This window comes from Scardinius erythrophthalmus (assembly GCF_964197995.2).
Source record: "Scardinius erythrophthalmus genome assembly, chromosome: 4".
Lineage (NCBI taxonomy): Eukaryota > Metazoa > Chordata > Actinopteri > Cypriniformes > Leuciscidae > Scardinius > Scardinius erythrophthalmus.
Genome location: NC_138224.1, coordinates 29,757,214 through 29,781,321, shown reverse-complemented (window position 1 = coordinate 29,781,321; position 24,108 = coordinate 29,757,214). Strand labels below are relative to the sequence as shown.

The following is a 24,108-nucleotide window of genomic DNA, read 5'->3' as shown; positions in this document are numbered from 1 at the left end:
GTAAGAATAATTAAGTTGCCACTGTCCTCTACCATAAATGCCTTTCTGACCAGTAGCTCTTCAGGCAGTTTCTTCATTCTTGTCTGGCTGATCTGGGCTTTATAAATCCCGACAAGTCTCGAATCACAAGGCTCCATAAAGTAAGGCTCCAGATGGCCATACACACGACAGAGCAACATCTTTGGCCCACTTTCTTCCTCTGGCAAAATGGAAACAACCTCACAGCATTCCAAATCACTGAGAGCAAAAATGTTGTCTGGTCTTTTAGTTCGCAAACTGGTTGCATGTCTTGCCGTTTCTTTTTTCTGCCTGTCCATCTCACCAAGGCGTTTAACAATCTGGGAAAGAGGACTCCGACCAGAACGAACCAACCTTTTCAGGTGTTGCAAATAGTTCTCAAAACAGAAAGCACTACACTCATCAAGGCTGCCAAAGTTTTTGGCATCAGATGCAAGGTGCACCATAGAGTGTACGTTGTACACCAAGAACTCACTCCCGTATAGAGCACTCCCTTGCTCCACAAAGAATGTCAGCAATTCACCAGCATATGAATTGTACTCCTTAGCCAGCCCTGGACTGATGAGAATACACAATGCCACACTAAATGTCAAGAAGTGATTATACATTTTGCCAGGCAAGACACCCTTCAGCACCATTTTCCCCGTGTAGAGGGCGAATTGGCGCAGTTCTGTGGCCTTCCACCTATCAATTTCTCCCAAGCAGCGTGGCTTCCTAGCAAACACCTTTGGGATGCATGGTCTAAGTGCTACAAGTCTATCACTGACTTCCTTGACTTGGCTGGATGACAATCTAGTTCCCTTTGGTCCACGCAGCCACAACAGAATCAATTTCCTCATTACTCCAAGACAACACTGGTGCATGTAATCGGCCGGAAACTGATTGACCATGTCAATCGACAGCTGGCAAAATGGTGTTTCCCCTGAAAGGAGGTGGTGCTCCTCTTGAGTCTTCTCTCTGAATGACAGGTCTGTTCTGAGTGTAAGATTGCTACTTTCAGGATATATTACTCGGTGGCCATCCCACATACCTTTCTGATTACATTTGTCACAGCCATAATACCCTGAATACTGTTTAATTACTTTAACCAGAGCTTTAGCTGGAGCATCACAGGTCACACATCGCAAAGTAACTCTGATTTTTTCGTTTCCAACTTCCAATCCATTCTCCATCAAATCATGAAGATCTCTGACAACATCCTCAAGAAAGTCAAGGTTTTTTGGCTTTGAGGCTCCATAGCACAATGCAAAAGGAAAAACTGAGGGCAAAGACAGATTTATTTTGCACAGAACAGGCCACAATGACTGACTGCTACTTTTGAACAGTGGCAAACCATCAATATTCAAAGAAATGTCTAGTTCACTCATATTACTTAAAACTGAGTGGGGATACATCTTCAAATGTTTTACAATTTGTTCTTTACACCCAAGGTATATATATTCCATGCCAGATTTTACCTGTAAGTCTACTCTGTCACAGGTAGCAAGCAATGTTCTCGCTGTTTTGGGAAGCTCTGGATTTCCTTTTTCTCTCAGAATTTTTAAGAGTGAATCAACGGCATTGTGTTTAATTTGGAACTCGCTGATCCACTGAGCAAGTCTGTCACTCAGAGTAGGACTAAAAGAGGCCGAAGGTTCTTCACCACTGCTGTTTTCATACAAGTTATTGTTTGAATCACCTAGTGAGCACTTATTTTGCTCACTCTCACTACCTGATGCCTGTTCATTTTGCTCACTCTCACTACCTGATGCCTGTTCATTTTGCTCACTCTCACTACATGATGCCTGTTCATTTTGCTCACTCTCACTACATGATGCCTGTTCATTTTGCTCACTCTCACATGCCTGATGCACTGGGAACGGTCTGGTACATACTATTTTTGGTGAAGGTTGCATATTATCAACTGGCAATCTCTCTTTGTCTGCCTGGACAGCTTCATTTTTTTGTTGCAGTCTTTTAGCTCTTTTCCAGAGTGTGTTATATGACCTGTCTTTTTCTTCCATTTATGCAGTTAAAGTAGCCAAAAAAGGGGGTGAATCTGTCAAAACCATCTGACACTAAAAATTAAAGAAAAAGAAAAAAAGAAAAAAAGGTCATACCCAGCAGTCCTTGGGAGACTCCATGAAGGATCTCGAGTTTTTTTTTTTTTTTTTTTTTTTTTTTTTTTTTTAAATACTGGTCCTGTCGGAGAAAATGAAAATGGGAAAGAGAAAATGGTAAAAAATTAGAAAATGTGATGTTAATTTAAAGATGAAGCATTTAGCATTGACATATCGGAAAACTCAAACTAAAACACTTTTATGATTTGCAAATTCCCAAAAGTTTAAGGGATACTTCACCCAAAATGAAAGTCATTAAACACTCACGCTCATGTCATCCCAAGCCCGCAAGACTTTCGTTCATCTTCGGGACACAAATTAAGATATTTCATCAAAAGATCTTCATTTGTGTTCTGAAGATGAATGAAAGTCTTGCGGGTTTGGAACAACATAAGCACAGAACATCAAATTCCACTTTCCAAAATTCATTTGAAACTATAATCTATAATTATTGTCATTCTATAAATAAATAATGAAATTTAATTTTAGATACCATTGACTTACATAGTAGGAAAAAAATATACTATGGAAGTCAATGAGACCAGAAACTGTCTGGTTACTGACATTCTTCTAAATACCTTCCTTTCTGTTCAGCAGAAGAAAGAAATTCATACAGGTTTGAAACAACATGAGAGTGAGTATATGATGACAGAATTTTCATTTTTCGGTAGAGTATCCCTTTAACTACACGTGTAACTTTAGTGTGCTCTGTAAATGGTGGGAGCAGTTAAAGCTACGTTACTCAATCTCTGTCGATCGAGTTAACTTCATTAAAACATTAGCAAATGCTGCCAAACTAAGTAAATAGCATTGTAATAAAGGTATTTTATTCATACAACCAGCAAAATTCGCTCAACTTACCTGAAATCTGGTGTAGGTCTGTCTCAGAGTTGTCCGTCGTCGTCCTGTTGTATTTGATGGGCGCTCTAAAACCACGCCCATCCTATCACCTATAAATAGGGTTTGGCAACTGACGTCACTGCGCAATGCATTCTGGGACGTAAACAAACGGGCGCCGCCATTTTGTGAGGCACATCGGGAGAGACAACCACATACTTCACGAAAACAATGTTGAAAAGTCGATTAAAAGAATGAAATGTACTATAGATGAATATCAGATGATGTCACTCACTAGTAAAACTTGTCTTCCGCCATCTTGAGTACCTGATTCACGTCAGCCGCAAAGGAACTAGCTAGCTAGCTATGCAGTCAATATGATGTGCGGTGGGGTGCAACAACAAAAAAGGAGACCCCAAAATATCCTTTTACAGGCTAACGTTACATCAGGACAAAAAAAGACGCTGTAATTTTCGGGTGGGACATGTCCCCACCAATTTTGAAACATCTCGCGGCACGAGTACCAATACAAATACATAAAACATCTCCAGTTAACGTTAACTAGCAGAGCATTCATTTCGTTCGTTTGTTAAATAAGAGGCGACCTGGCGCTGAAATGTATTGTTTTTGAAATCAAGTGATCAAAGTGCTCATTGCCGCTGCGATGAGTGGCGCGGATACTGTGTTTGTTTGTGGCTCGCGCACAGTCTTCACTCGGACGCGCTTCTGTTCGTTCCGGTGAAATTACAAAACAAACTGCACATTAGTGATGTTACGTATGACACTGAAGCTTCGATGCGCGTATCACACAAGCGACACAATAGGCTTGTTTGAGATGAGCAAAATCTGCGCAGAACCGATCACCGGCGATCAGCGCGAGATGCATGCCGGTTAGAAATGTGTCCGAGTGCGGTCCGCCTTGCTCTGATGTCATGCTGACGTATGTCAAAAATCTCTCGCGACTGCAAGGCACACCTGTCGGATTCTGCAGTCGAGCGCAGTTGCTCTCCACCGACTGCGCTGATCAAAAGCATGATGGGAAACGACTTGCTGACGACACAGCTTAATGTTCATTGGTTTAAACAACCGTGATGTATTGTTCTCTTTTAAAATGTTTGATTTTAAAACTCTAATATCATGTTTTATGTGTATACGTGTGTGAATATTCCCAAACTATCTGACAGTGCGATCTCTTTGGGTTATGCAATTTAATTTTCATAAAAAAATAAAATAAAGAAAAACACATATGTCTGTATTAAAGAAATATTGATAAACATGTATTTGGAATGGAATTAAATAACAAGTACTTTAGGTGTCTTGTTCATTTTATTTATTTTCATATAAAAAGCAACAGAACTTGAATTACATCCAGTTTATTAGCAACACTGTGCACACGCGTGAATCCCGCGATATCCATCTTTAAGCTCACAGCTTAAATCAAATCCACTACGAGAAGAGAGAATTGTCCGGCTTGCCTGCGCTTTTTTCACTCCTCCTCTCACTGCAGCCGCCTACTCTCGCATACATTTCAGGCGAGGCAAGGCGCATCTCAAACAAGCCTATTTTCTAGTGAAGCCCCGTATCGGGGTGTGTATTGGTTTACTAGAGTCACGTGATCGATGACAAACGAAGCCTCACTTTCTGTCCAATCACGTGCGCGTTTCGCTTTGGGTGTCAGAAGGCTCGAACTGTTGCCTTTGGTTGATGGGTTTGTGAGGAGAGTGCTGTACTTTGAAAATTAGTCATCAATATATTACATTTAAATAAGCAACATTTATTTTTCACTACTTAGGCTATTATTTTTTGTTGTTGTTGTGTCTTTTTGTTTTTGTAAAATCTTTGCACTTTTTGGTGATTTTAGGTAATTTGCTGTCGGTATTTGGGTTTATGGTGGGATTAGGGGAGAGGGATAAGGTGTTGGTGTTTGGTAAAGGGTTTGTATTTAGAGAAAATGGCAACAGCCAAAAATGATAAAAAATAATTAAAAACTTTATGACCTTTCTGTCATTCCTACAGTTACATAAGCACTATCAGTAACAAGTGTCATAAGCACACTTAATAACAGATGATCCTATCAGACAATGTCCTTAGTCATTATATGTATGTGTGTGTGTGTGTGTGTGTGTGTGTGTGTGTGTGTGTGTGTGTGTGTGTGTGTGTGTGTGTTATACTTTAACAAAAATAGTTTTTCAGTGCATTGTGTCAAAATATTTTTTTCTGAAGTTGTTTTGCAGAAGTAAAAAAGCTGTATGACTAATTAGTAATGACTAATATTTTTATTGCTAACGTTTTTAGAACGTTTATCAATGTAACGTTGCAGTGGCGTAACTTTGTTTTAAAAAGTGGATGGGACAGGTGGGTGGGGGTTGCTAATACAATGCTAAATCAGATATATGTACAATAACATTACGATGTCCAGCAATCGATTTAAATAGTGGGCTACATGGGGTTTAATTTGTCGTTTAATGAAGACCAAGAATTTTCGTATAAATAATTGTGTATCTTCATTGTCCAGTGGTAGAACGTTCGCCGAGCGTGTTAGAGAGCCTGGGATCTAATCCACACTTTATTGACATTTTTTTTTTTTTTCTCGTATAGGCCTACTTTTTTTCCTCATCAAAACCGATTATGTTCATCGGTGGTTGTATATCAAGCAGGGACACGTTTGTGTGCATTATGTTCTGTGATTTCTCCAGAACGAATCGAGTATCCGCAACAGATTGAAGCGCGTGCCCGAGTGAAGACAGTGCGGCATGTGCGTGAGCCACAAGAGAAAAAACACTGTATCCGCGCCACTTGCAGCGGCAACGAGCACTTTTATCACTTGATTTAAAAAACACATTTCAGCGCTAGATCGTCTCTTAAAAAAAAAACGAACGAACGAAAAGAATGCTTTGCCAGTTAACTGGATATGTTTTATTTATTTGTAGAATTGGTACATTCGTGCCGCGAGATGTTTTAAAAAGTGGTGGGGACAATATCGACCCTGGCAAAAAGTAAGACCCTGGGCCTATGTAACGTTGCCACACGTTATAATAACGTTTTTGGTAACTTTGAGAGAACTTTGAGAGAATGTTCTAAGAACGTTCCCTGTATAACTTCATTTTATTTATACAACAAGCAAAGTTCACTCAACTTTAAATGAAAGCTGCCATCTTGTCCTTCTGTCCATGTGCACTGCAAAACCACGCCCATCCTATCACACTAAACGTATGTGAGGAATCATCAAATAAAACACATTCCGTGTTTTTTCCTTAACTGTTAAAAGTTATTAAAACACTTTTTTGTATGTTTTTAAATCTCTAAATTCATTTTTCCTATTGCCTTATCTACTTTTTAAATATTGCACAGTTAATTGAAAAATATATTACACAATTGTGATTTTTCTTTTCTTATTATTATCTTATTATTTTAGTTTTAAGGTAAAGTCACATTTATAATTGACTGTACTTGTTGAATTATTTCCTGTTGAATACATAATTCTTTTATAATCTGGGATTTTTTTTTTCGGACAATAATTTTTTTTACGACAAACAGTTTTTTAGAGCAGTGTATCATTAGTTGTGTCACTGGATTTACAAATTATGTTTCTGAAGTTGATTTGCAGAATAAAAAGCTGTATAACTAATTTGTAATGACTTAGGCTATATATTGTTTAACAATGTTTTTAAAACGTTCCACTAACAACGTAAGAATAAGAACGTTTTTAGAACCTTTTCAATGTCATGTTGGCACAACGTTAATTTGGTAACTTTGAGAGAACTTGTATCTCATCAGCATTGTGATAAAAGTGTCTAATTCATACAACAAGCAAAATGTACTCAACTTAAATGAATACTGCTATTTCTTGTTGAATACATAATTCTTTTATATTCTGGGGTTTTTTTTCTGACCATAAAAAATATTTTAATGAAATAGTTAAATAATGTCATTGTGTCACTATAGACTAGTTGTGTCACTGGATATACAAATATTGTTTCTGAAGTTGATTTGCATAACAAAAGGCTTTATGACTAATTTGTAATGAATAATATATTTTGTATGTAATAATGTTTTTAAAACATTCCACTAACAACCTTAAGAATAACGTTTTATTGCTAACGTTTTTAGAATGTTTATCAAAGACATATAACGTTGGCACAACGTTATAATAACATTACTGCAAGAACGTTTTTTCATAACTTTGAGAGAACTTTCAGAGAACGTTAGCCAATGTTCTGAGAACGTTCCCTGTTAGCTGGGAACTAGTCTCTCCCTATGGAGGATCCCTTTACCACTCTACAGATAAAGCGTTGTCAGGAAACTCAATTCGCGTATCTACCCCGAATTGATAAAATAAAATAAAATTCTGTATAAAAAATTACAAGGAAACACCAGTACTTTGTTTAGGCTTGGTTTGTAGGGAATTACAAACCTGCGCACATACAGTATATTCAAACGCACATAACTATAGAACCAATTCTTAATGCGCATGTGAACGCCATCAGCGTTTCTCACAGGTCTGCGTTTAAAGTCTGTGTAGAGAGAATTGTGTCGTCTTAGCGGCCCCTAATTTAATAACAAATGATTGTTGCGACGGAAGCGAATCAATCATAACTAACCTTAGCTGGAAAATAACTTTACTAAAGAACCGCTATAAAGCCCAAACAATCTCTGTTACCATAAATTATACGTTTATCTCTGTAAAGCTGCTTTGAAACAATCTACATTGTTAAAAGCGCTATATAAATGAAGATGACTTGACTTGAGTTAAGTTAATTAATGTTAATTAATTTAATAATTACTTGCATTCACAAATATATAAACTACGTAATACATATTTAATATTGTTCATGTGCATCACTGATTTGCACAGTTATCAATATTGTAATTGTCAAAATATGCAAGTATTGTTTTCATACTTCATTTAGCTGTCAAAGTGAATAACATAAAAACAAATTTATGAAAAATTTTGTCATACATGTTTTATTGCTAATGCATGTGTTAAATGATGGGACCCCACAACAAGGGTTGAAAAACACAGTACTACACTACAGTTGGACATTGGTTTGTCAGCGCACAACAGACAGTTACAATCTTATCTAAAAATGTGATATCCTCACCTTCACATGGGAGGATCATGTTGATGGGTATGGTTCCTGTTAAAATGTTATATTTTTGACAAATATTTCCAATCACTCTTTCAACATGGATTCTTGGGTGAGCTACTTTTCGTGTCTCCTCTACATCTCTTGCAGCTAGCTGACAGTAACCCTTTGTAAAGGCTGGGAGTTTGACCTCTGCAGACAACATGGCAACACTTTTCTTTATATCAAAACCGCTATCAGCCAATACAATGTCCCCTGGCAACAATTTTTCAAGAAAACCACTATTTTCTGTAATGTGTTTATCACTTGTACGGCCACCCCACCCTTTTGATATAAAACAAATAGATCCCTTGGGTGTAATACCTATCAAATACTTCATAGTGTGATTGTGCTTGTAGCTGGAAAACATTTGAGCACATGCTTTCAGATTTGATGGTTTCTCTGTGAAAATCTCAAAACAGTCAATGATCACTGCTACTCTGCGTCCAAAGGACTCCACAAATTGGTGAGGCATAATTTTTTGTAAAGTGTCTCTATCTGGCCATATGATGGAACGGCTCAGATTTGCATACATGAATGACACAAATTCATGGAATGTTCTGTATACTGTCTTTGGGGGAACCCGGAAGAGATGGGCTAGATGTTGTGCAGGCAGATCCAGTCTAAGGCGCATAAAGGTTAAGAGAAGCATTTGAAATGGACTAAGAACTTTCTTCTTTTGGTCTGACATGAGGCACCAAAAAATTTAGCAAGGCCATAAAGGTTCCCAGGTTTGGCAGCCCTGTGTAGTACTTTACTTTTTCATCATTGTCTCCAAAAAAACTATCAGAAATCCTGTGTTCATCAAGTTCACGTCGCAGCTCTCTTTTTTCTTCCAATAGGCGGTTTACTTCTGCACATCTGTGCACACATAAGTTACATTCTGTTTGTGTCACTGCCATCCCCTGAGTGTTGTGGGTCTCTTCCTCAGTGTGTCGCTCGCCATCTCCAGTCGCTTGTGTCTCCTCTGCATGTGGCACAACATCTCCATCAGCCTTGTGTGTCTCCTCAGTTTGTCGCTCACCACCTCCTTCAGCTGGCTTCAGTGTTTTTTCTTTTCTCCCTCTTACTTAGTCTTGCAGAGCGTGTAGTGTTGGTGTGAGAGATTTCTGTGTGACCCAGATGGAGGGAGGGTGCCCAGTCTGGGTCAGTCTCCATCATCTCATATGCAGGTTGACCTGCAATAACATGAAAAAAGTTTTAACTTCATAACATGGGACGAAAAGTGTTAACAAAAATCATAGATTATACTTAAGTATTAGTACAGACACAGAGCATAAGTAATTCAGCTAAAAATGTAGAAAAAGTATTAAAACAGTGCTGTACTTTTCAGACTGCAAGTCACCGAAATGAAATTACATTTTTGTGCAAAAACACAGCAAGTAACTTTCAAGCCTTATAAATTGTAAAATTAACTTTTTCCATTCTAAATAATGTATTTAGTTGAAATTGCAGTAGAGTAAATTTACATAGTAGGCCTAAGGTACAAACCCCAAAAATAATAAAGTGCTGTAGTGAAGTAAAATAATTATTTTATAGCCCTGTATAAGATGATTGCATAACATTTTACAGTATAAACAATAAAATAGTGATGTTAACCCGTTTCTCCCATGATCGCGGATACATCCGTGCGTTGTTTGGAGTTATCTGTGCCACAGAGAATTCATTAAAAACGACTCGTGGATAAAATGTTATATACTTCAAATTTGTCAACATCACTTAAATGTCTTACCTTTATGAAAATGTCGAGAGCAGACACACATAAACGGAGATATGTTTGCAAAGGTGATTTTTTGGCGTCGCACAGCTCCAACCCAGGCCATCTGACGCCTCTTTGTTACGTCCACTACATGCTGTCCATGTCCTTCCTTCAAAGTGGGAAAACTAAAAAACCTTTCCCCGTTGTTTAGTTTGTGACCCTTTCTGTCGTGAGACTTACTATTGCAGCCTATCACACAACAAGAACGTACCATGTTATCACATTTACGAACAACACAATTCTCCCAATAGAACACACTAGCATTGATACCTTACAAATGGCGGCTATACCCATAATGCATTTCATGTTTCACCAATGTGACGTCACCTGACAATGACCGATTAAAACAATGCACCCCTCCCCCACCCTCTGACGTGACGACAACTCAACGGTTCAGTGAGCACGTGCTGTTTGAACTCTCTCCAGTCTCCAGAACAGTGGTGTTCGTTGATGATTAAAAGCACAATATATCGGCACAATGTATGATTTCAATCCGTGTTATTTGCTATAGTGGAACTATTTTTTCAGATACCTCACAACCGCGTATAAACTTCCGCTCGATATATGAGTCTGAAGCGCAGTAATATCAACGAGCAATGAGTCCTCCAACAGAAATCAATGGGATTTTACAAAATGCCAAATAAAACATGTTTTGGAACATCAACGAACACCACTAACCATTCGGTGAGTTGCACAGTTTTGAAAATGAACATTAAGGGTTATTTTAAGGACATGTTTCTGCATGCCCGTAGCCAGCCACTCTGAAGCGGTCAAAGGCGATTCTAAACGAGTAAAAAAGTCGAGACAGGACCCATCATCAAAATTTCTGTGTCCACCACTCTAGTTCATCCAAAACAAACCAGAAAAGAGACTCAAAGTGCTAAATACCGGAATTATCCTTTAAGTGTATTTTGTTTGCAGATGACATTAAATGATCTTAATTTAATGATAATTATCTCAAATTATTTTATGACATTAAAGCAATAAATTATCTTTTAACTTAACTTACTGAGTTGAAGTATGGGGAATTAATTATAATAACTCATTACAGTCACTCCTTATCTTACAAAAAAAGGGCTATACGTACCATAGACAAGGCTGAATATCTTGGACACACAAATCCACTTTTTCTCATATCAAAGTTATTAAAAATACAGGACCTCAACACAGCACAACACGGCACAATTCTTATTTAAAGCATTTCACAACCTATTACCTGCTAACATACAAAAGTTATTCACTCGGAGAGAGCCGTTATACAGTTTGAGGAGCTATGGGAACTTTTTGGGGCTCGAACTCAAACAATGTCAAAGCATTCACCAGTTTAAAGCACTCTATAAACAGAAGGTCTTGTCACAGTACAAGGAGGGCAGGGTTTAATTGTCTGGTGATGTATTCATAGGCTGTGTTATTTTACCTTGTCGGTATTCTGATTACCATTGTTGGTATTACTATAATTGTATCAATGTATTCATGTATTCTTAGGCTGTGTTATCTTATCCTATCTTGTCTTAATTTACGAGATACATCATAGGATCCATTAGCGCCTGCACTAAGCCAACCGGCTGATTTAATAATGTTGAATAATGTTCAACAAAGGGGAAAAAAGGCTTTCTCACGTTTGGCTCGAGGTCATGGTGCAAAGGACCCTAGGTTGATTTTACCCCGAACCATCCCTTTAACTAAATTAATAACTTTTTTGCAACAAAAACAAACCATCACTGAATTTTCTTAAGCTGGACTGTGACGCTCTTTTCTTCTGGAAACAAACTTTGTTGCATTATTTTCCTGTTATCTCTGTTAAGCTGCTTTGAAACAATCTGTATTGTAAAAAGCACTATATAAATAAAGGCGACTTGATCTGACATTCTGTACCATTTTTAAATTCAGATATGCATAAGTGCCTACTTAAATCTAAATATGTAATTTTTTAACTTCTATTTTATCTTATTAATTTACTGTAGGTTGTACCTTGCAGCCATGCATTACAATGAAAATGCAGACCATGAGCAGGCAACAACATCAGCAGGACAAGCTATGTACAAGGTTGTTTTCCCAGTCAAAGTCAAAGAAGGGTGAATGCACTGCAAAGCCACTTAAAACCGCCCCTTTAGACGGTATGTTATAAAATGAATTTTATTTAAATACATCTACAAATACACTTGACACATAGTGACACATTTGAGATGTTCTAAAGGGGTAGGTTGTGTATCAAAATATAATAGAAGTTCCTTCTGTATGCTATGTTTTACAGGCAATGTGAATGACCTGATGAAGCTCGTCTTTGAAGAGATGTTTGTAGAAGAGCTAAAAAAAATCCCTGTTTCTGTCCGCTCAGTTTGAAAAACCTTCAAAGGAGGGAAGATACTGTCCGCCACGTCTCAAGCTTTAGTCAAGGGGCGGTCGAAATCCAACAAACTGTCCATCCGAATCAGGAAACTCCTGCTGAATCCGGAGCACAACACAGGATGGAAGAACCACCCTGATTTTCCGTCCTAAATAGCCCCAGCACCAGCTGACGAAGCTTCGATGGGCGAGATAACGATACCGCCTATAAAGAGAGTCGTGGACAAAATTAACATTGAAGATAAAACTGTAATAATTTTTTTTTTAAATGTAAAAAAAAAGTTTTACAAATATTTTGAAGAAAAACATGTCTTAATTCGTTTTTTTTTTTTTTTTTCAGAGGTGTCACAAAATTACATTTATATTGGTTTACAAAATAATGTAATAAAATGCCATAAAAAAAACTTACTCTTCTTCTGTTCTACGCCTCAAATTTCCATAATCAGCTCTGTAAATGTTTAAAATGTTCTGCAGGGTGTAAGGATTCAAACAGTTCGGTTCGAAGCCTGGGTGGTGTGTCATGCATTTTAGAGGCCCTGAAACCTGATTCATTCGTCTTAAAACCTAAGGAAGACAAGCCACCAACTATTTATAATACTGCCAAAATTACAAGAGTAAAAGCAACTAATTTAAAAGCATCATGTGACTTCTTTCATTAACCCTTGTGCATTCTTATGGACATTTGCGTCTTTTTTAGTTTAGTTTTGTTTTTTGATAATTTTACCTATGCACACCTTTTGGCAAAGGTCTGCACTTTTATTGGAATTTTAGTATTTTACTCCCATTTCCTTTAATAAATATATTTTGCATTAGGTACACAAAGTAGTTACACTAAGGACCTTAAGGACAAACATATCCCCATTAAAACTGCAATATTTAATCCCAGGGTCATTTAACTATAAAATGATGCAGTCTTTGTTAATAGCCTGGGTCATTTTGTATCTTTTAAAATGAGACCAAACTTAAGTCTGTGCTCCCAAGCTTCACTTTTTTATGACAGTTTGTTGACATGGATATTTTTGTTCTTTAAGGACCTCAGAGTAACTTTTTAAAATTGACACACAAGGGTTAAATTATGTGTATATGTGTTTCCCCCCACCCCACAAATGTGACAACTGCTATTGGGGAACATTTCCCAAAAAGAGGATTGGTTTAATACATATATACATATTTTTATGGAGTAATGTATTGCAGTACCTTTGGTATTTCCATGCAGCAGACATTTTCAACTCCACTGGGCATTCTATTACAGTTTTCACATCTGCACCTAAATAAACCACAAAAATACACCAGTTTGTTTTTAAACTGTATTTTATGTTATCACTTCAGGCAGTGGCGTGCACAGACCTCCTCAGGGGCAGGGGCCGAAAGGCCAAAAAGGGCACAAAAAATGAAGTTGTTGCAGTAAAGAAGATAAATTAAACCGTTATAACAATATATCTAAAAAAGGTAAGTGGTAACTTACCACTGTGAAACGTTCTGCTGAAGTCGCGCTTGCAAAGGTGGTTCCGATTCATCGACTTGGTCATCTGCATTTTCAGGATCCGACTCAGGCTCGAACTGATATGGTAAAACTGATGACATAATTATTAATGTATAAGTATAACATAAATAAGAATTAGCTGGCCAATCAGAGCACACTGCAATTTCTGGAAGGAGGGGCTTTGTAGAAATCAGTGCATTTTGGAAAGACTTTTAGAAAGAGGAGCTACAATAATGTACAGTATAGGGGCTTTCGCACCAGGTAGTTCTAGGAACTTAGTTCTAGGAACTAGCCACCAGGGCACCTTAGGAACGTTTTCTTGCTTGCATTCACACGGCCAGTAGGAACTCTGAAAGTCTCGTAAGCCGCACTTGTTGTTGTGACTTACTTTGACGGCGTTGAGAACACCAGAGCCTGAGCACACAGTGCTTGCATTCTCCATGTTCATTAGTTTATGATCTGTCTAACAGTCCTGTCTAACATGTTATTAGATAGAACTGTTATACATAGAAAGTAGACAATATATGATAAGGTATTAGCGTATGCCTCGTGGATGATGCCTGAGCAGAAATACATAATCATGTTTGGCTTGGTCCCCTCAAAGTCGCTTTGGATTTTCTCCTCAGTGTAAAGGTTGAGAGGTCCATCTATCACTGTTTTCCATATTCGTAGAGTTAGTTTCTGGAGTAAATATATATGATAATAACTGTGTGTTTACACCGTTTTTTTTTTAATGGCGGGTGCTGGTGTTTCGCGTGCGTCCGGCCAATCAGCGAACACTAACGTAACGGGAGTTCCTATAGTGCTGGTTTAGATCCTACTCTGAAGTAGAAGCTAAATTAGTTCCTCCAAAAGGAGTTCCTAGAACTAAAATCATTCCTATATCCTGCGGTGCGAACACGCCAAAATCAGAGTACTTCCGCCAATAGTTCTAGGAACTGTGAAAAGGTTCCTCCGGTGCGAAATCCCCTCATGTGAATTATTATTCATTTTTTTACATTAAAGCATGTTAACATTTTTTATTACAACCAATACACAAAATAATGATCTTTGAAAAAAAGCATCATATGACCCCTTTTAATCTTACTCAAAATAATTGTTTTGTTTAAGCTTCTTCTGTATTATTTTTCCTAATTGAATGTGTGACTTCATGTCATAATACAAATGTTCAATGTGGAAGTAGGATCTTCTCATGTTCACTTGAAGGCAGCGTTAGTATTTGTCTGATCATGAGATCTCAATGCCTGTCCACATGAGGGACCCACTCCATGCCAAATAAAACCACTTTAATTAGCACTCATATGACATTCTTCAAAAATATGATTTATTTCTCTAGAGAAGGACATTTTAATAAGGATCAAATGACTGAGTTCAGCTTTGAGAATGAAACCAACCTGTTTGTTCCTCAGTGAATGCTCCTTCAATCGTCATGTTTTCACTCTCCTCTTTAATAAACGCCATCTTTGTTTGTTCTTCAGTATCTTCTTGTTTCACAACGAATGCTTCTTCAATCGTCATGTTTTCACTCTCCTCTTTAATAAACGGCATCTTTGTTTGTTCTTCAGTATCTTCTTGTTTCACAACGAATGCTTCTTCAATCGTTATGTTTTCACTCTCCTCTTGAATAAACGCCATCTTTGTTTGTTCTTCAGTATCTTCTTGTTTCACAACGAATGCTTCTTCAATCTTCATTTCTTCACTTTCCGCTTTAATAAACTCCATCTTTGTTTGTTCTTCACTATCTTCTTGTTTCACAATGAATGATTCTATTTTCATTTCTTCACTCTCCACTTTAATAAATGCCATCTTGGTTTGTTCCTCAGTTTCTTCTTGTTTCACACTGCTCGCTTCTTCAATCTTGATTTCTTCACTCTCCTCTTTAATAAATGCCTTCTTTATAATAGTGTGCCTCGTGGACCTCAGTCGCTTCAATTTGTCCTTTTTAAGATAAGAATAATTAACAGCAAGAAAAATTAATCCAAACTAAATCTCTGGGTGGGTCTCAAACAGAGTTATCACCCCCAGCAGTACAAATTAAAGGGATACTTCACCGATTAGCATTAAGCTTTGTCTCAGTAGAAACCTGGTAGTATTTTCGAATGACCTGCTTCCCTCCCTCATGTCCCCCTGAGACGAGAGATTTCTGTATTGTGTGTCTGGAAAAAAAATTCCGATGACGCAAAAATCGGCATTTAGCGTCATCGGAGGCTTTTTTGGCCAGAGGCTAGAGATTACAGCCAGTAGTAGGAGCTGGTTCCGCATGTTTTCAACCCGCCCATAGGGGGTGGGATCTCACTCACAGAATGTACAAATAGTGTCAGCCATCTTTTTTTTTAAGTTACTGCTAACAAATATATCACTATGTATAGGCTACTGTGTGATCAGAAATATAGTCGAGTATTAGCGAGAGTCTTACCTCTAGGCGAATGCGTTTAGTACCAGATGGCCCAGGCTGTTCGTCATCTGGGAAGGTGAATATCGATGGAATTGCGGTGTCCTTCAGGGTGGTTCTCTTCATTCCAAGGACATTCGGTTCGTAGTCTTCCTGCTTGAAATGGCGACTGCAAACCCTCTGGTTTTTCAGGTTTTCCAAATCAGTGTCCTCTCCAAACTTCGGGTGTTTGATAGCCCGCAGCCATTGTTTGCCCCGCTCCAAATGTTTAACCGGCAAATGATGGAAACTTACTGCTTGTCCTTTCCTGGTTTTGGCTGTACATCCCGGTACAAAGCAATTTAGCACCATTTCTATGGAAAAAACGCTAGTATTTAAATCAGGGTTCACCAATCTCGGTCCTGGAGGGCCGCTGTCCTGCAGAGTTTAGCTCCAACCCCAATTAAACACACCTGAACCAGCTAATCAAGGTCTCACTAGGCATACTAGAAACTTTCAAACAGGTGTGTTGGAGTAGGTTGGAGCTAAACTCTGCAGGACAGCGGCCCTCCAGGACCGAGATTGGTGAACCCTGATTTAAATGATCAACTAACTCGTCTCGGAGACTCACACTAAAATGGCGTCTTTTCAGTTTCAAGTCAACTAGTAGCCTAGTTGTATCCCTTCTTCCGATACTGCCCTCTGTAACCGGTAGGCGTGGCTTGGGAGTGGCCTTGTAGGGCAGCGAAGCAAGTGCATTCTGGGAGTTGTCTTTCATCCACATGAGCCAAAAATACATTTTCTGGCTTTTCTCAGTCTAGAAGGCACCAACTTCTAAAATAATTCCACATTTCTACAACATAAATGACCCAATTTAAATACAAATTCATCTTTCCAGCGGTGAAATATCCCTTTAATAATAGAACACAATTTATACATACACTAAATACAAGTTTAAACTTGATATGATTTGTATATTATTTTTAATAGATTCAATTTTCAAGAAAACGTTTGCAGTTGGTTTGTAAAAGTAGCAATTATTTACACGCAGGGCTCCAGACTGCAACCAATTGGTCTTATTTTGCGACCATTTTTCCTGCCGGTGCGACCAAATATTTATTTACACAACGTTGCCGAGCAGCGAATCCAAACAAAATGAAAGCGGAATGAAAATGCGCTACTCTTTTATGCTTCACGGACGGTTTATTAGTTCGGACCAATAGACAGCGCAGCACCCCGAACTTGCCAGTCGCGGGCCGATCTCGATCAAGCGACACTGTAACTAGAAGATCCAGACTCTGGAGATCCAGTGAAGAAATCCATTGAATTCGCCTCAGAATTAATAATATCATCGCTGCGAGATCCAGTGAGAAACATTCCGATACGGCGCAGAGTTCTCTGTTATAAACCATAGATATCAGCTCAAACAGTGCTGATGTGGAAACCAGGAGAAACACTTATAGAAGGCTTTCAGTCCACAAATCAGCAACATTCACAATGGATTTAATGTAGTAACTGTAACCATAATGTGACAGAAAATGTCAAATGCTTTCAAGTACTACACATCTTTTTCCAGCACTTCAAAACTTCAAAAAATCATATATAAATTTTATTTTAATGTGAAGACCAACACATTTTTTGTTCATCCTTCAAAGATTGTCCTAAAACTAAAAAAATTAAGATGTATAGGAAAACTCTTATTTAAAAATAATAAAATAAATAAATTACCATTGTAAACAGGAGGATGCTTATTGGCTATTTTCACTCCCTAATATCAATTTTTTTCACTCATTGTGCTTTTTAATTAATATTAAGACATTATGAATGATAATAATTAAAGTTAATTTCATCTACACCCTAAATTAAGCTTAGTGCTTTATTGTCAGCCCCAGTGCTAGGCTACCAGATATTTTTTTTGTAGAACTCAGTGGCTCCGGTGCTGCTGCCCTCAAATGTTAATCTGGAGCCATGTGAACTTAAAATAAAACTGCATATTGTAATATCTTTACGTTAAGTCTATTTATTATTAAATAATTTGTTAGTATTACAGTTATTTTGTGGGAAATTTGAATAATTGCATTGCAAGCTGATTTAAGGTGTGCCCCTAAATTTTCTGCTTGCGCTCATAAAATTTTCATTCAGGGGCTACAGCGCTCCTAGTAAAAAAAGTTAGTCTGGAGCCCTGACTCGTGTGTTTGTTTTCTAGTTGCATTTACCCTGTTTTGACCAGCATGTCTCGTCAGCATGCGGTGATTCGAGCTATTCGAATCAATGAATCATTACGTGAAGCATTTGATTCAAAGTATCAAAAAGCTCCGTTATCCCATCATAACTTTCTCCATTGACCGAATTTGTTTTTAGGATAAACTGATTCACGATATACGACGCGAAATGAGACGCACCTTTTTAGTACTCATGTATGTGTGGATGCACTTAACTCACAAAATTAACGTTCATTAATTATAGATAAATCAATACAATTGTACATTTAATGCAGAATAATTCTTTTAAGATCACCTCTAATAATTATAAAAATCGACTGAACGATTTTTATCGATTTAAACACGTCAAATGCTTAAAAACACAAACCTTTCTTCAATGGAATCCAAAGGGGCTCGCGGCACATACTTATGACGTCACATATTTAGACCAAAATAAAAGTCCCGTTCACACGCTGCTGTCTAAAATAACAAAGTGCAAAGAAAATTACATGCAAAACACACACATAGTAAAAATAATAAGAAATAAATAAGGTATTCATATGATTCAATCCTTGGAGAAATATAGGTTGTCTAATGATGCGCTGAAGAGTTTATAGCACATTTTATATGTAAGACGCAAAACAAGTCATGGGTGCAGAAACCATTTATACCAGGGGTTGGTAACTTCTTTTTCAGTTACAAGACATATTTAAATTGATGTTTGGATGCATTTTTCAAAAGTGCCATAGCAAAAACTGTAATTATTATACAATATACAATGTTTTTTAATAAATTCAAACCTTTATTAGGGCCTCAGACAAACACAGAAACAATATATACAGTAGGTAACATGTTCCAATATGTTTTATAAAATGTGTAAATCAATTGTGACTCTGTGTTTATCCTCTTTGATTAATTTTCTTGGCTTTGTAGTCTTATAAAAGCAGTTGATGACCAGGATGAGGAGCAGAGAGAAAGAGAGACGGAGAGGATGAACTGATGGAGTTAATCAGAGAAGACGACATGAGGTTTCAGAGAGAGACAGGGAAGAAGAGGAGAGCAGGGAGATGATAGATAGACTGTTCTCTCTACTAGAGAGATGGATTAAAAAACAAAGATTTTTTTAAATATATTAAATGAAACAAAATTAAGTCTTTGTTAAAATGCAGTTTTATTTACAGTGTTGTTGTTGTTGTTTTTAAATCATTTACAACATAAAACAACATAAGTTTGTAACATGGAAAAACAATAACACAAAATTAAAATTGACAGTAATGGAAAAAAAAAAACAGATGTGGATGGGCCGCCAGCCACCCCATCGGCCCATCCACAATCCCTCCATAATTTATGCACTGTTGTTCATGGGTATTACGTGAGCAAGACACGACAGTTACAATATCATGATTATGGTTAAATAAGACACCTATTATAACCAAATCACATTTATTTTCATATTGAATATCACAACATACATTTATTATTCAGTCTAGCACTTTCAAATATGACAACTTATACTAAATAATAATACATTTACAGTATATAAATAAAATATATATAAATACTCATTGATGTGTTACATACATATATGTATATTTATATCATTTAAGTGTCATCAGTGTTTGATGACATTGCATCCGAATGAATACATTTTGTCCAGTGAAGTGAACACAGAATAGAGACCCTCAATCGGAGCGCAGCTTGTGTAGATTTATGGAGTAAAAATTCTTGACTGCTTCATTTTAGCATTTATTTGCATACTTTTACTATTACATATCTGATCAATCTCAGCATGTTTTAAGTTTATGTCGCTACAAGAATTAAAATGAAAAATGATAAATTAAAATGTCTTGCTTTGCTCTGCACCCTGGAAGTGTTCTGTAATTCTGTTCAGTTTAACGACAAATTCACCTGGTCGTGGAGTTGTGTCTGTGCACCTCTGCCTGCCCACGGCCCTGGGATGGAAAGCTAAAATCGCCCACCCCTCCAAGCCCTGCGGGACATGCCTAAGCATCGGATAGTCAAGCAGACTCCGCTCTCCACACCATGGCCATCCTTCAGGTTTTTCAGGCCAAACTCCTCTGCTTTTAGAGAGCTGCGCAGCGCAATGGACTTGGCTCGGCAGGGCCATGGCCAGTTGGTGGTGTTGGAGAGCCACTTGTGGCTACATTTAAAGCAGATTAAGGACTGGGGTTTGCAATATCACGTTTTTTTGTGAACGATTAAAATGTCTCCACGATCTGCTTTTGAAGAAATATCACAGTATCGTGCTAGTTCATTCTATCTGTTGCAGTTCTGGCGCCTCCCTCTCAACAAACTGTACAATGCAACGTACATTCACATCATATGTTAAGGCAGAGGTACTGTATAGTTACACTCAATGGATACTGCAATTCACAAAAGTTCATTATTTGCATCTGCTTTAAAGCCTTGCTGGTTAAACAAGGGTTTCTGCAGGGTTTAGTCAGTCAAATTTAAGACTTTTAAAGACCTTTTTATGAACATTATGATTTAAATTTATGACCTACACGAATTATGAAAAATAACTTCAGTCATTAAAATTCCTTTCAAAAGTCTTTTTTTTTTATTGAAGTTTTATTATTTAAAGGTTCCATTTTCTTAAGAGTAACAAACTGAAGGCTCCCTTTTCTTAAGTATCAAGAACACAGGGACAACACTTAACAATTAGAAATTGTAACATTGTAAAGTAACATTGTAAATTAACAATTATTTTATGGCATTACTTTCCAAAGTAACAACAGTCTGTCAGTCTGTGTCTGTCTACATTTTTCTCAGTTCGTCCCCTTTAATGGTGATCTCCTCCTCAAACTTTTTCAGCTCAGCCAATTTTTCCTTGCTTACCTGCCTGAGGGCGTTTGATTTTGAAAGGAGCTGGGCCATCTTTGACCCCGATTTGCCCTCCGCTTCCTCTGCCTGCATGTTAGCCTCTCTGGTGAGACAGGTGGAAACCTCTTGAACAGTGGTTTTCTTTCTCTTCAGGTCGGTCAAATACCCCTCTGCCAGCTTTCTTTTCTGTGTCCGTGCTTCACTCTCCTTCCTTGCTGCTGATCAAGGAAAATGGGGTACCTTGACCTGGCTGCACCCACCGATACCAGCAGTTATTTTGTGAGGGGAACTCCACCGGGCAAATCTATATAATCATACACAAGTCAATCAATGTGCAACCATTGTCTCTTCCTGCATATTGTCAGTCTCAACCTCCTTGTTCACAGAGAGCCCCCTTTCAACTGAAGCTTGCCCATTAGAAAGGAGGAGCAGCTTCTGGCAAAATGCCCAAGCCACTGGATAGGCACGGCTTAACCAGCCGCACAAGAAGGTGTCCAGCCGATTTACCACTGGCTGGAAGGAGAGAAACTCTTCATTCCTACACTCAAGAGTTGGGAGAGCCTCAAACTGTTGTAGAATGACATCCCCTAAAAAACAAAACATGTTTCAAAGGGATTAAGTTAGAATTATATTGATGTATTGATCCACTTTATCTTCTACTGATACTTTGCAGTCACGTGATATCTGGCGGGCAACAAACGCGGTTAGTGCATCCAATCGCACAACAACTATCTGTCATGTCGTGTACACCTCAAAACACCAACTTTTGTATATTAAAACTGGCAACGTCCTGGCAAGATCCTTGATTAGTTTACTGCTTTTCGTTGCTAGAGAATGACGTTCTTGCCCGCCAGCCAGTACAACTGACGTCACGTGCAAAGTATCAATAAAGACTACAATAACATTTGGTTATGATGGTTTAAATTCAGGGTTTTCCCTGAGATTTAAGAGGGCATAGAAACTCCACTAAACTCAGACAAATACAATTTTAAACTCATGACCAGCAAATGAGTTAATCTGCAACACCTACATGATCGCTCATCCAGTTTGTTTTGTTGATTGCTGTTGTCAGGATACCTTTCCATTTGAGACTAAGCTACCTTCTGATGTTTACATTTATTTTCTCAAATGTGTTACACTTATTAGGTTTATGTGGTTCTTAAAAACCTTAGGTCATGCACCTAAACTTTATATTGTAAGCAAGGAAAACCCTATGTAAAATAATCCTAAATCATGAGCCACTGCACACGGAACAGGTGCAGGACCATTACAAGAGGAAATGGCAAAAGCTAGAGATCCACGCTAAAAAAATACCCTAATGGGAAAAGAGAAAAGGTATATAAATGGAGCAAATGTCTGCAAGATGGCACAGTTAAGTATAATGCTGTAAACACAGTCTAAACACACTTAGAGATTAATTCAGCGTGGTACTCTAACTTTGGTCAAAGCCCCTTCCAGAACTACTCCTATCAGCAGATACACCTCCTGCCAGCTGCTTGGCCTGTAGAAAGGTCTGCACCAGACATTTAATTTGTTCCTTGCACTTTTCTGACTATATTAGTCAGCCCCTGCATGCAGTCCCTTCTAAACTCAAGGACCCTGAGATCTGTATAACACAAGGATTCCTGCTTCTTATATCCTGACCACAATTTCTAAAATTATTTCAAAGGCAGGGTAGGCAGGATTTTTCTAAAAAACGTTTCCCCAAATTAGTTTAAACTGTCTTTATATGCCAATACATAATTAAAATGTAAGTACTCTGAAAAAGAGAGTATACAAATCGAGTGTCTGTAGTTCTCTCAGGGCTGCAATAAACACAGCTTCTTATTTCCATTCGGAACAAATGAAATGATTGGCTGGGCGACTGTCACTCTCCCTCGCTACCATGGCTACCACCCCTGATGCTACAGGAGCTGCCCACATGCTCGCACCCGTTTGACTCGAGGAGGGGAAGAGGCACAGAGAGAGGCACGGAAGCTAGGAATAATCACAATTATTGATTAAAAAAATTGTAATCAATGTTTCATCAACCAATTGCCTGGATTTAATAAATAAGAAGTATTTAACAATTAGAAGTAATATAGCAGACAATAGATAATCACGTGTGGAGCTCGTCTCATAATTGAACTGAAACTCAGTGTATAAGGTAGCCTACTTGCCTCACAGACCTGAGACATATAGAAAGCTTGAAAAGTCTACTTTTAAACAGAACAATTCAAAACGAAAGAAAACAGACTGCTTATGTAATCCATATGAAATGTGCATTTCTCTCTGGCGCGTTCACTACTGCAAGGATCGCGAGTCAGCATCGTCAACTTCATTTTTGAAGCCGACACTGACACAGAAAACACTTGTTTATTAATAAACAATTAAAATGTGTCCTTGCTATATTTGACATATTCATAATCATTACTTTTGCCGGTTCTTTGTGACAGCTTTTAGGTGCTTTATTGGCAGCGCCACCCACGTTACATGAACATCACCACTGCATCAGCACCGAAAACATGGAGATTTTTTTCTTTTTGGGGGCATTTTGTTTGCGTTCAGTCTTTCTCAGTTGTCTTTAGGTTAATGTTTCAGTTAACAGTTTTTCAGTTGTTATCAGTTACTTTTTCAGAGGTAGGCTAGAGGAGCAGCATAGAGTGCTCTCGCGTCTGTAGACGGTAATGTTTTCTCTTGGTTCATGTTAGTCAGTATGAATCAATTTTGATATATAAGTCGCACCTGACTACAAGTCGCAGGACCAGCCAAACTATAAAAAAAAGTGTGACTTATAGACCGGAAAATACGGTAACTTATTTTCAATAGAGTTGATGCAGCTGCTGGCAGCGGCTCCCTGACCAATTTCCCTGAGAAAGGACCTCCTTTCCTAGACGAAGGGGACGATTTGGCACCCCCAACTTGAGCTGTGGGCCCTCCATGTCTGGCCCCTCGACGGGAGCCTCCAATGCTCCATCGGAGTGAGAGCCCACTCCACCAGAGGCATGGCCTTCTCCTGGGCATGGTCCAATGAAGTATCCATTG

The 24,108-nt window shown here is 38.1% G+C and overlaps 1 protein-coding gene and 1 long non-coding RNA gene across 5 annotated transcripts in view; one reads left to right on the top strand and one right to left on the bottom strand.

Annotated features, from left to right (window-relative positions):
• Positions 1 to 24,108, top strand: part of LOC308690179 — a 1,067,189-nt gene that overhangs the window by 635,147 nt on the left and 407,934 nt on the right. The window lies entirely within an intron of this gene.
• Positions 11,960 to 18,671, bottom strand: LOC308690185 (uncharacterized protein). Of its 4 annotated transcripts, none has more exons than XM_081364512.1 (7): positions 18,629 to 18,671; positions 16,085 to 16,413; positions 15,063 to 15,606; positions 13,651 to 13,759; positions 13,383 to 13,452; positions 12,595 to 12,749; positions 11,960 to 12,390 (listed from the first exon to the last, which is right to left on the bottom strand). In XM_081364512.1, exons 1-7 carry the CDS (start codon positions 18,663 to 18,665, stop codon positions 12,228 to 12,230), a joined length of 1,407 nt encoding a protein of 468 aa, XP_081220638.1. In that variant the 5' UTR covers positions 18,666 to 18,671; the 3' UTR covers positions 11,960 to 12,227. The 4 variants fall into 4 exon arrangements, with proteins under 4 accessions (XP_081220638.1, XP_081220640.1, XP_081220639.1 ...); XM_081364514.1 differs by lacking the exon at positions 18,629 to 18,671 and adding an exon at positions 16,671 to 16,761; XM_081364513.1 differs by lacking the exon at positions 18,629 to 18,671 and adding an exon at positions 16,631 to 16,727 and having other exon boundaries at positions 16,085 to 16,454.

Excerpts from the sequence above, each read along its gene's own strand:
- LOC308690185 (XM_081364512.1), bottom strand. The coding sequence starts at position 18,665 with ATGTGCCGCGAGCCCCTTTGGATTCCATTGAAGAAAG. Across the intron at positions 13,760-15,062 it reads ATTCACTGAGGAACAAACAG|TTTTACCATATCAGTTCGAG; the intron begins GTTGGTTTCATT and ends TTATGTCATCAG. Across the intron at positions 12,750-13,382 it reads GCTGCATGGAAATACCAAAG|GTTTTAAGACGAATGAATCA; the intron begins GTACTGCAATAC and ends TGTCTTCCTTAG.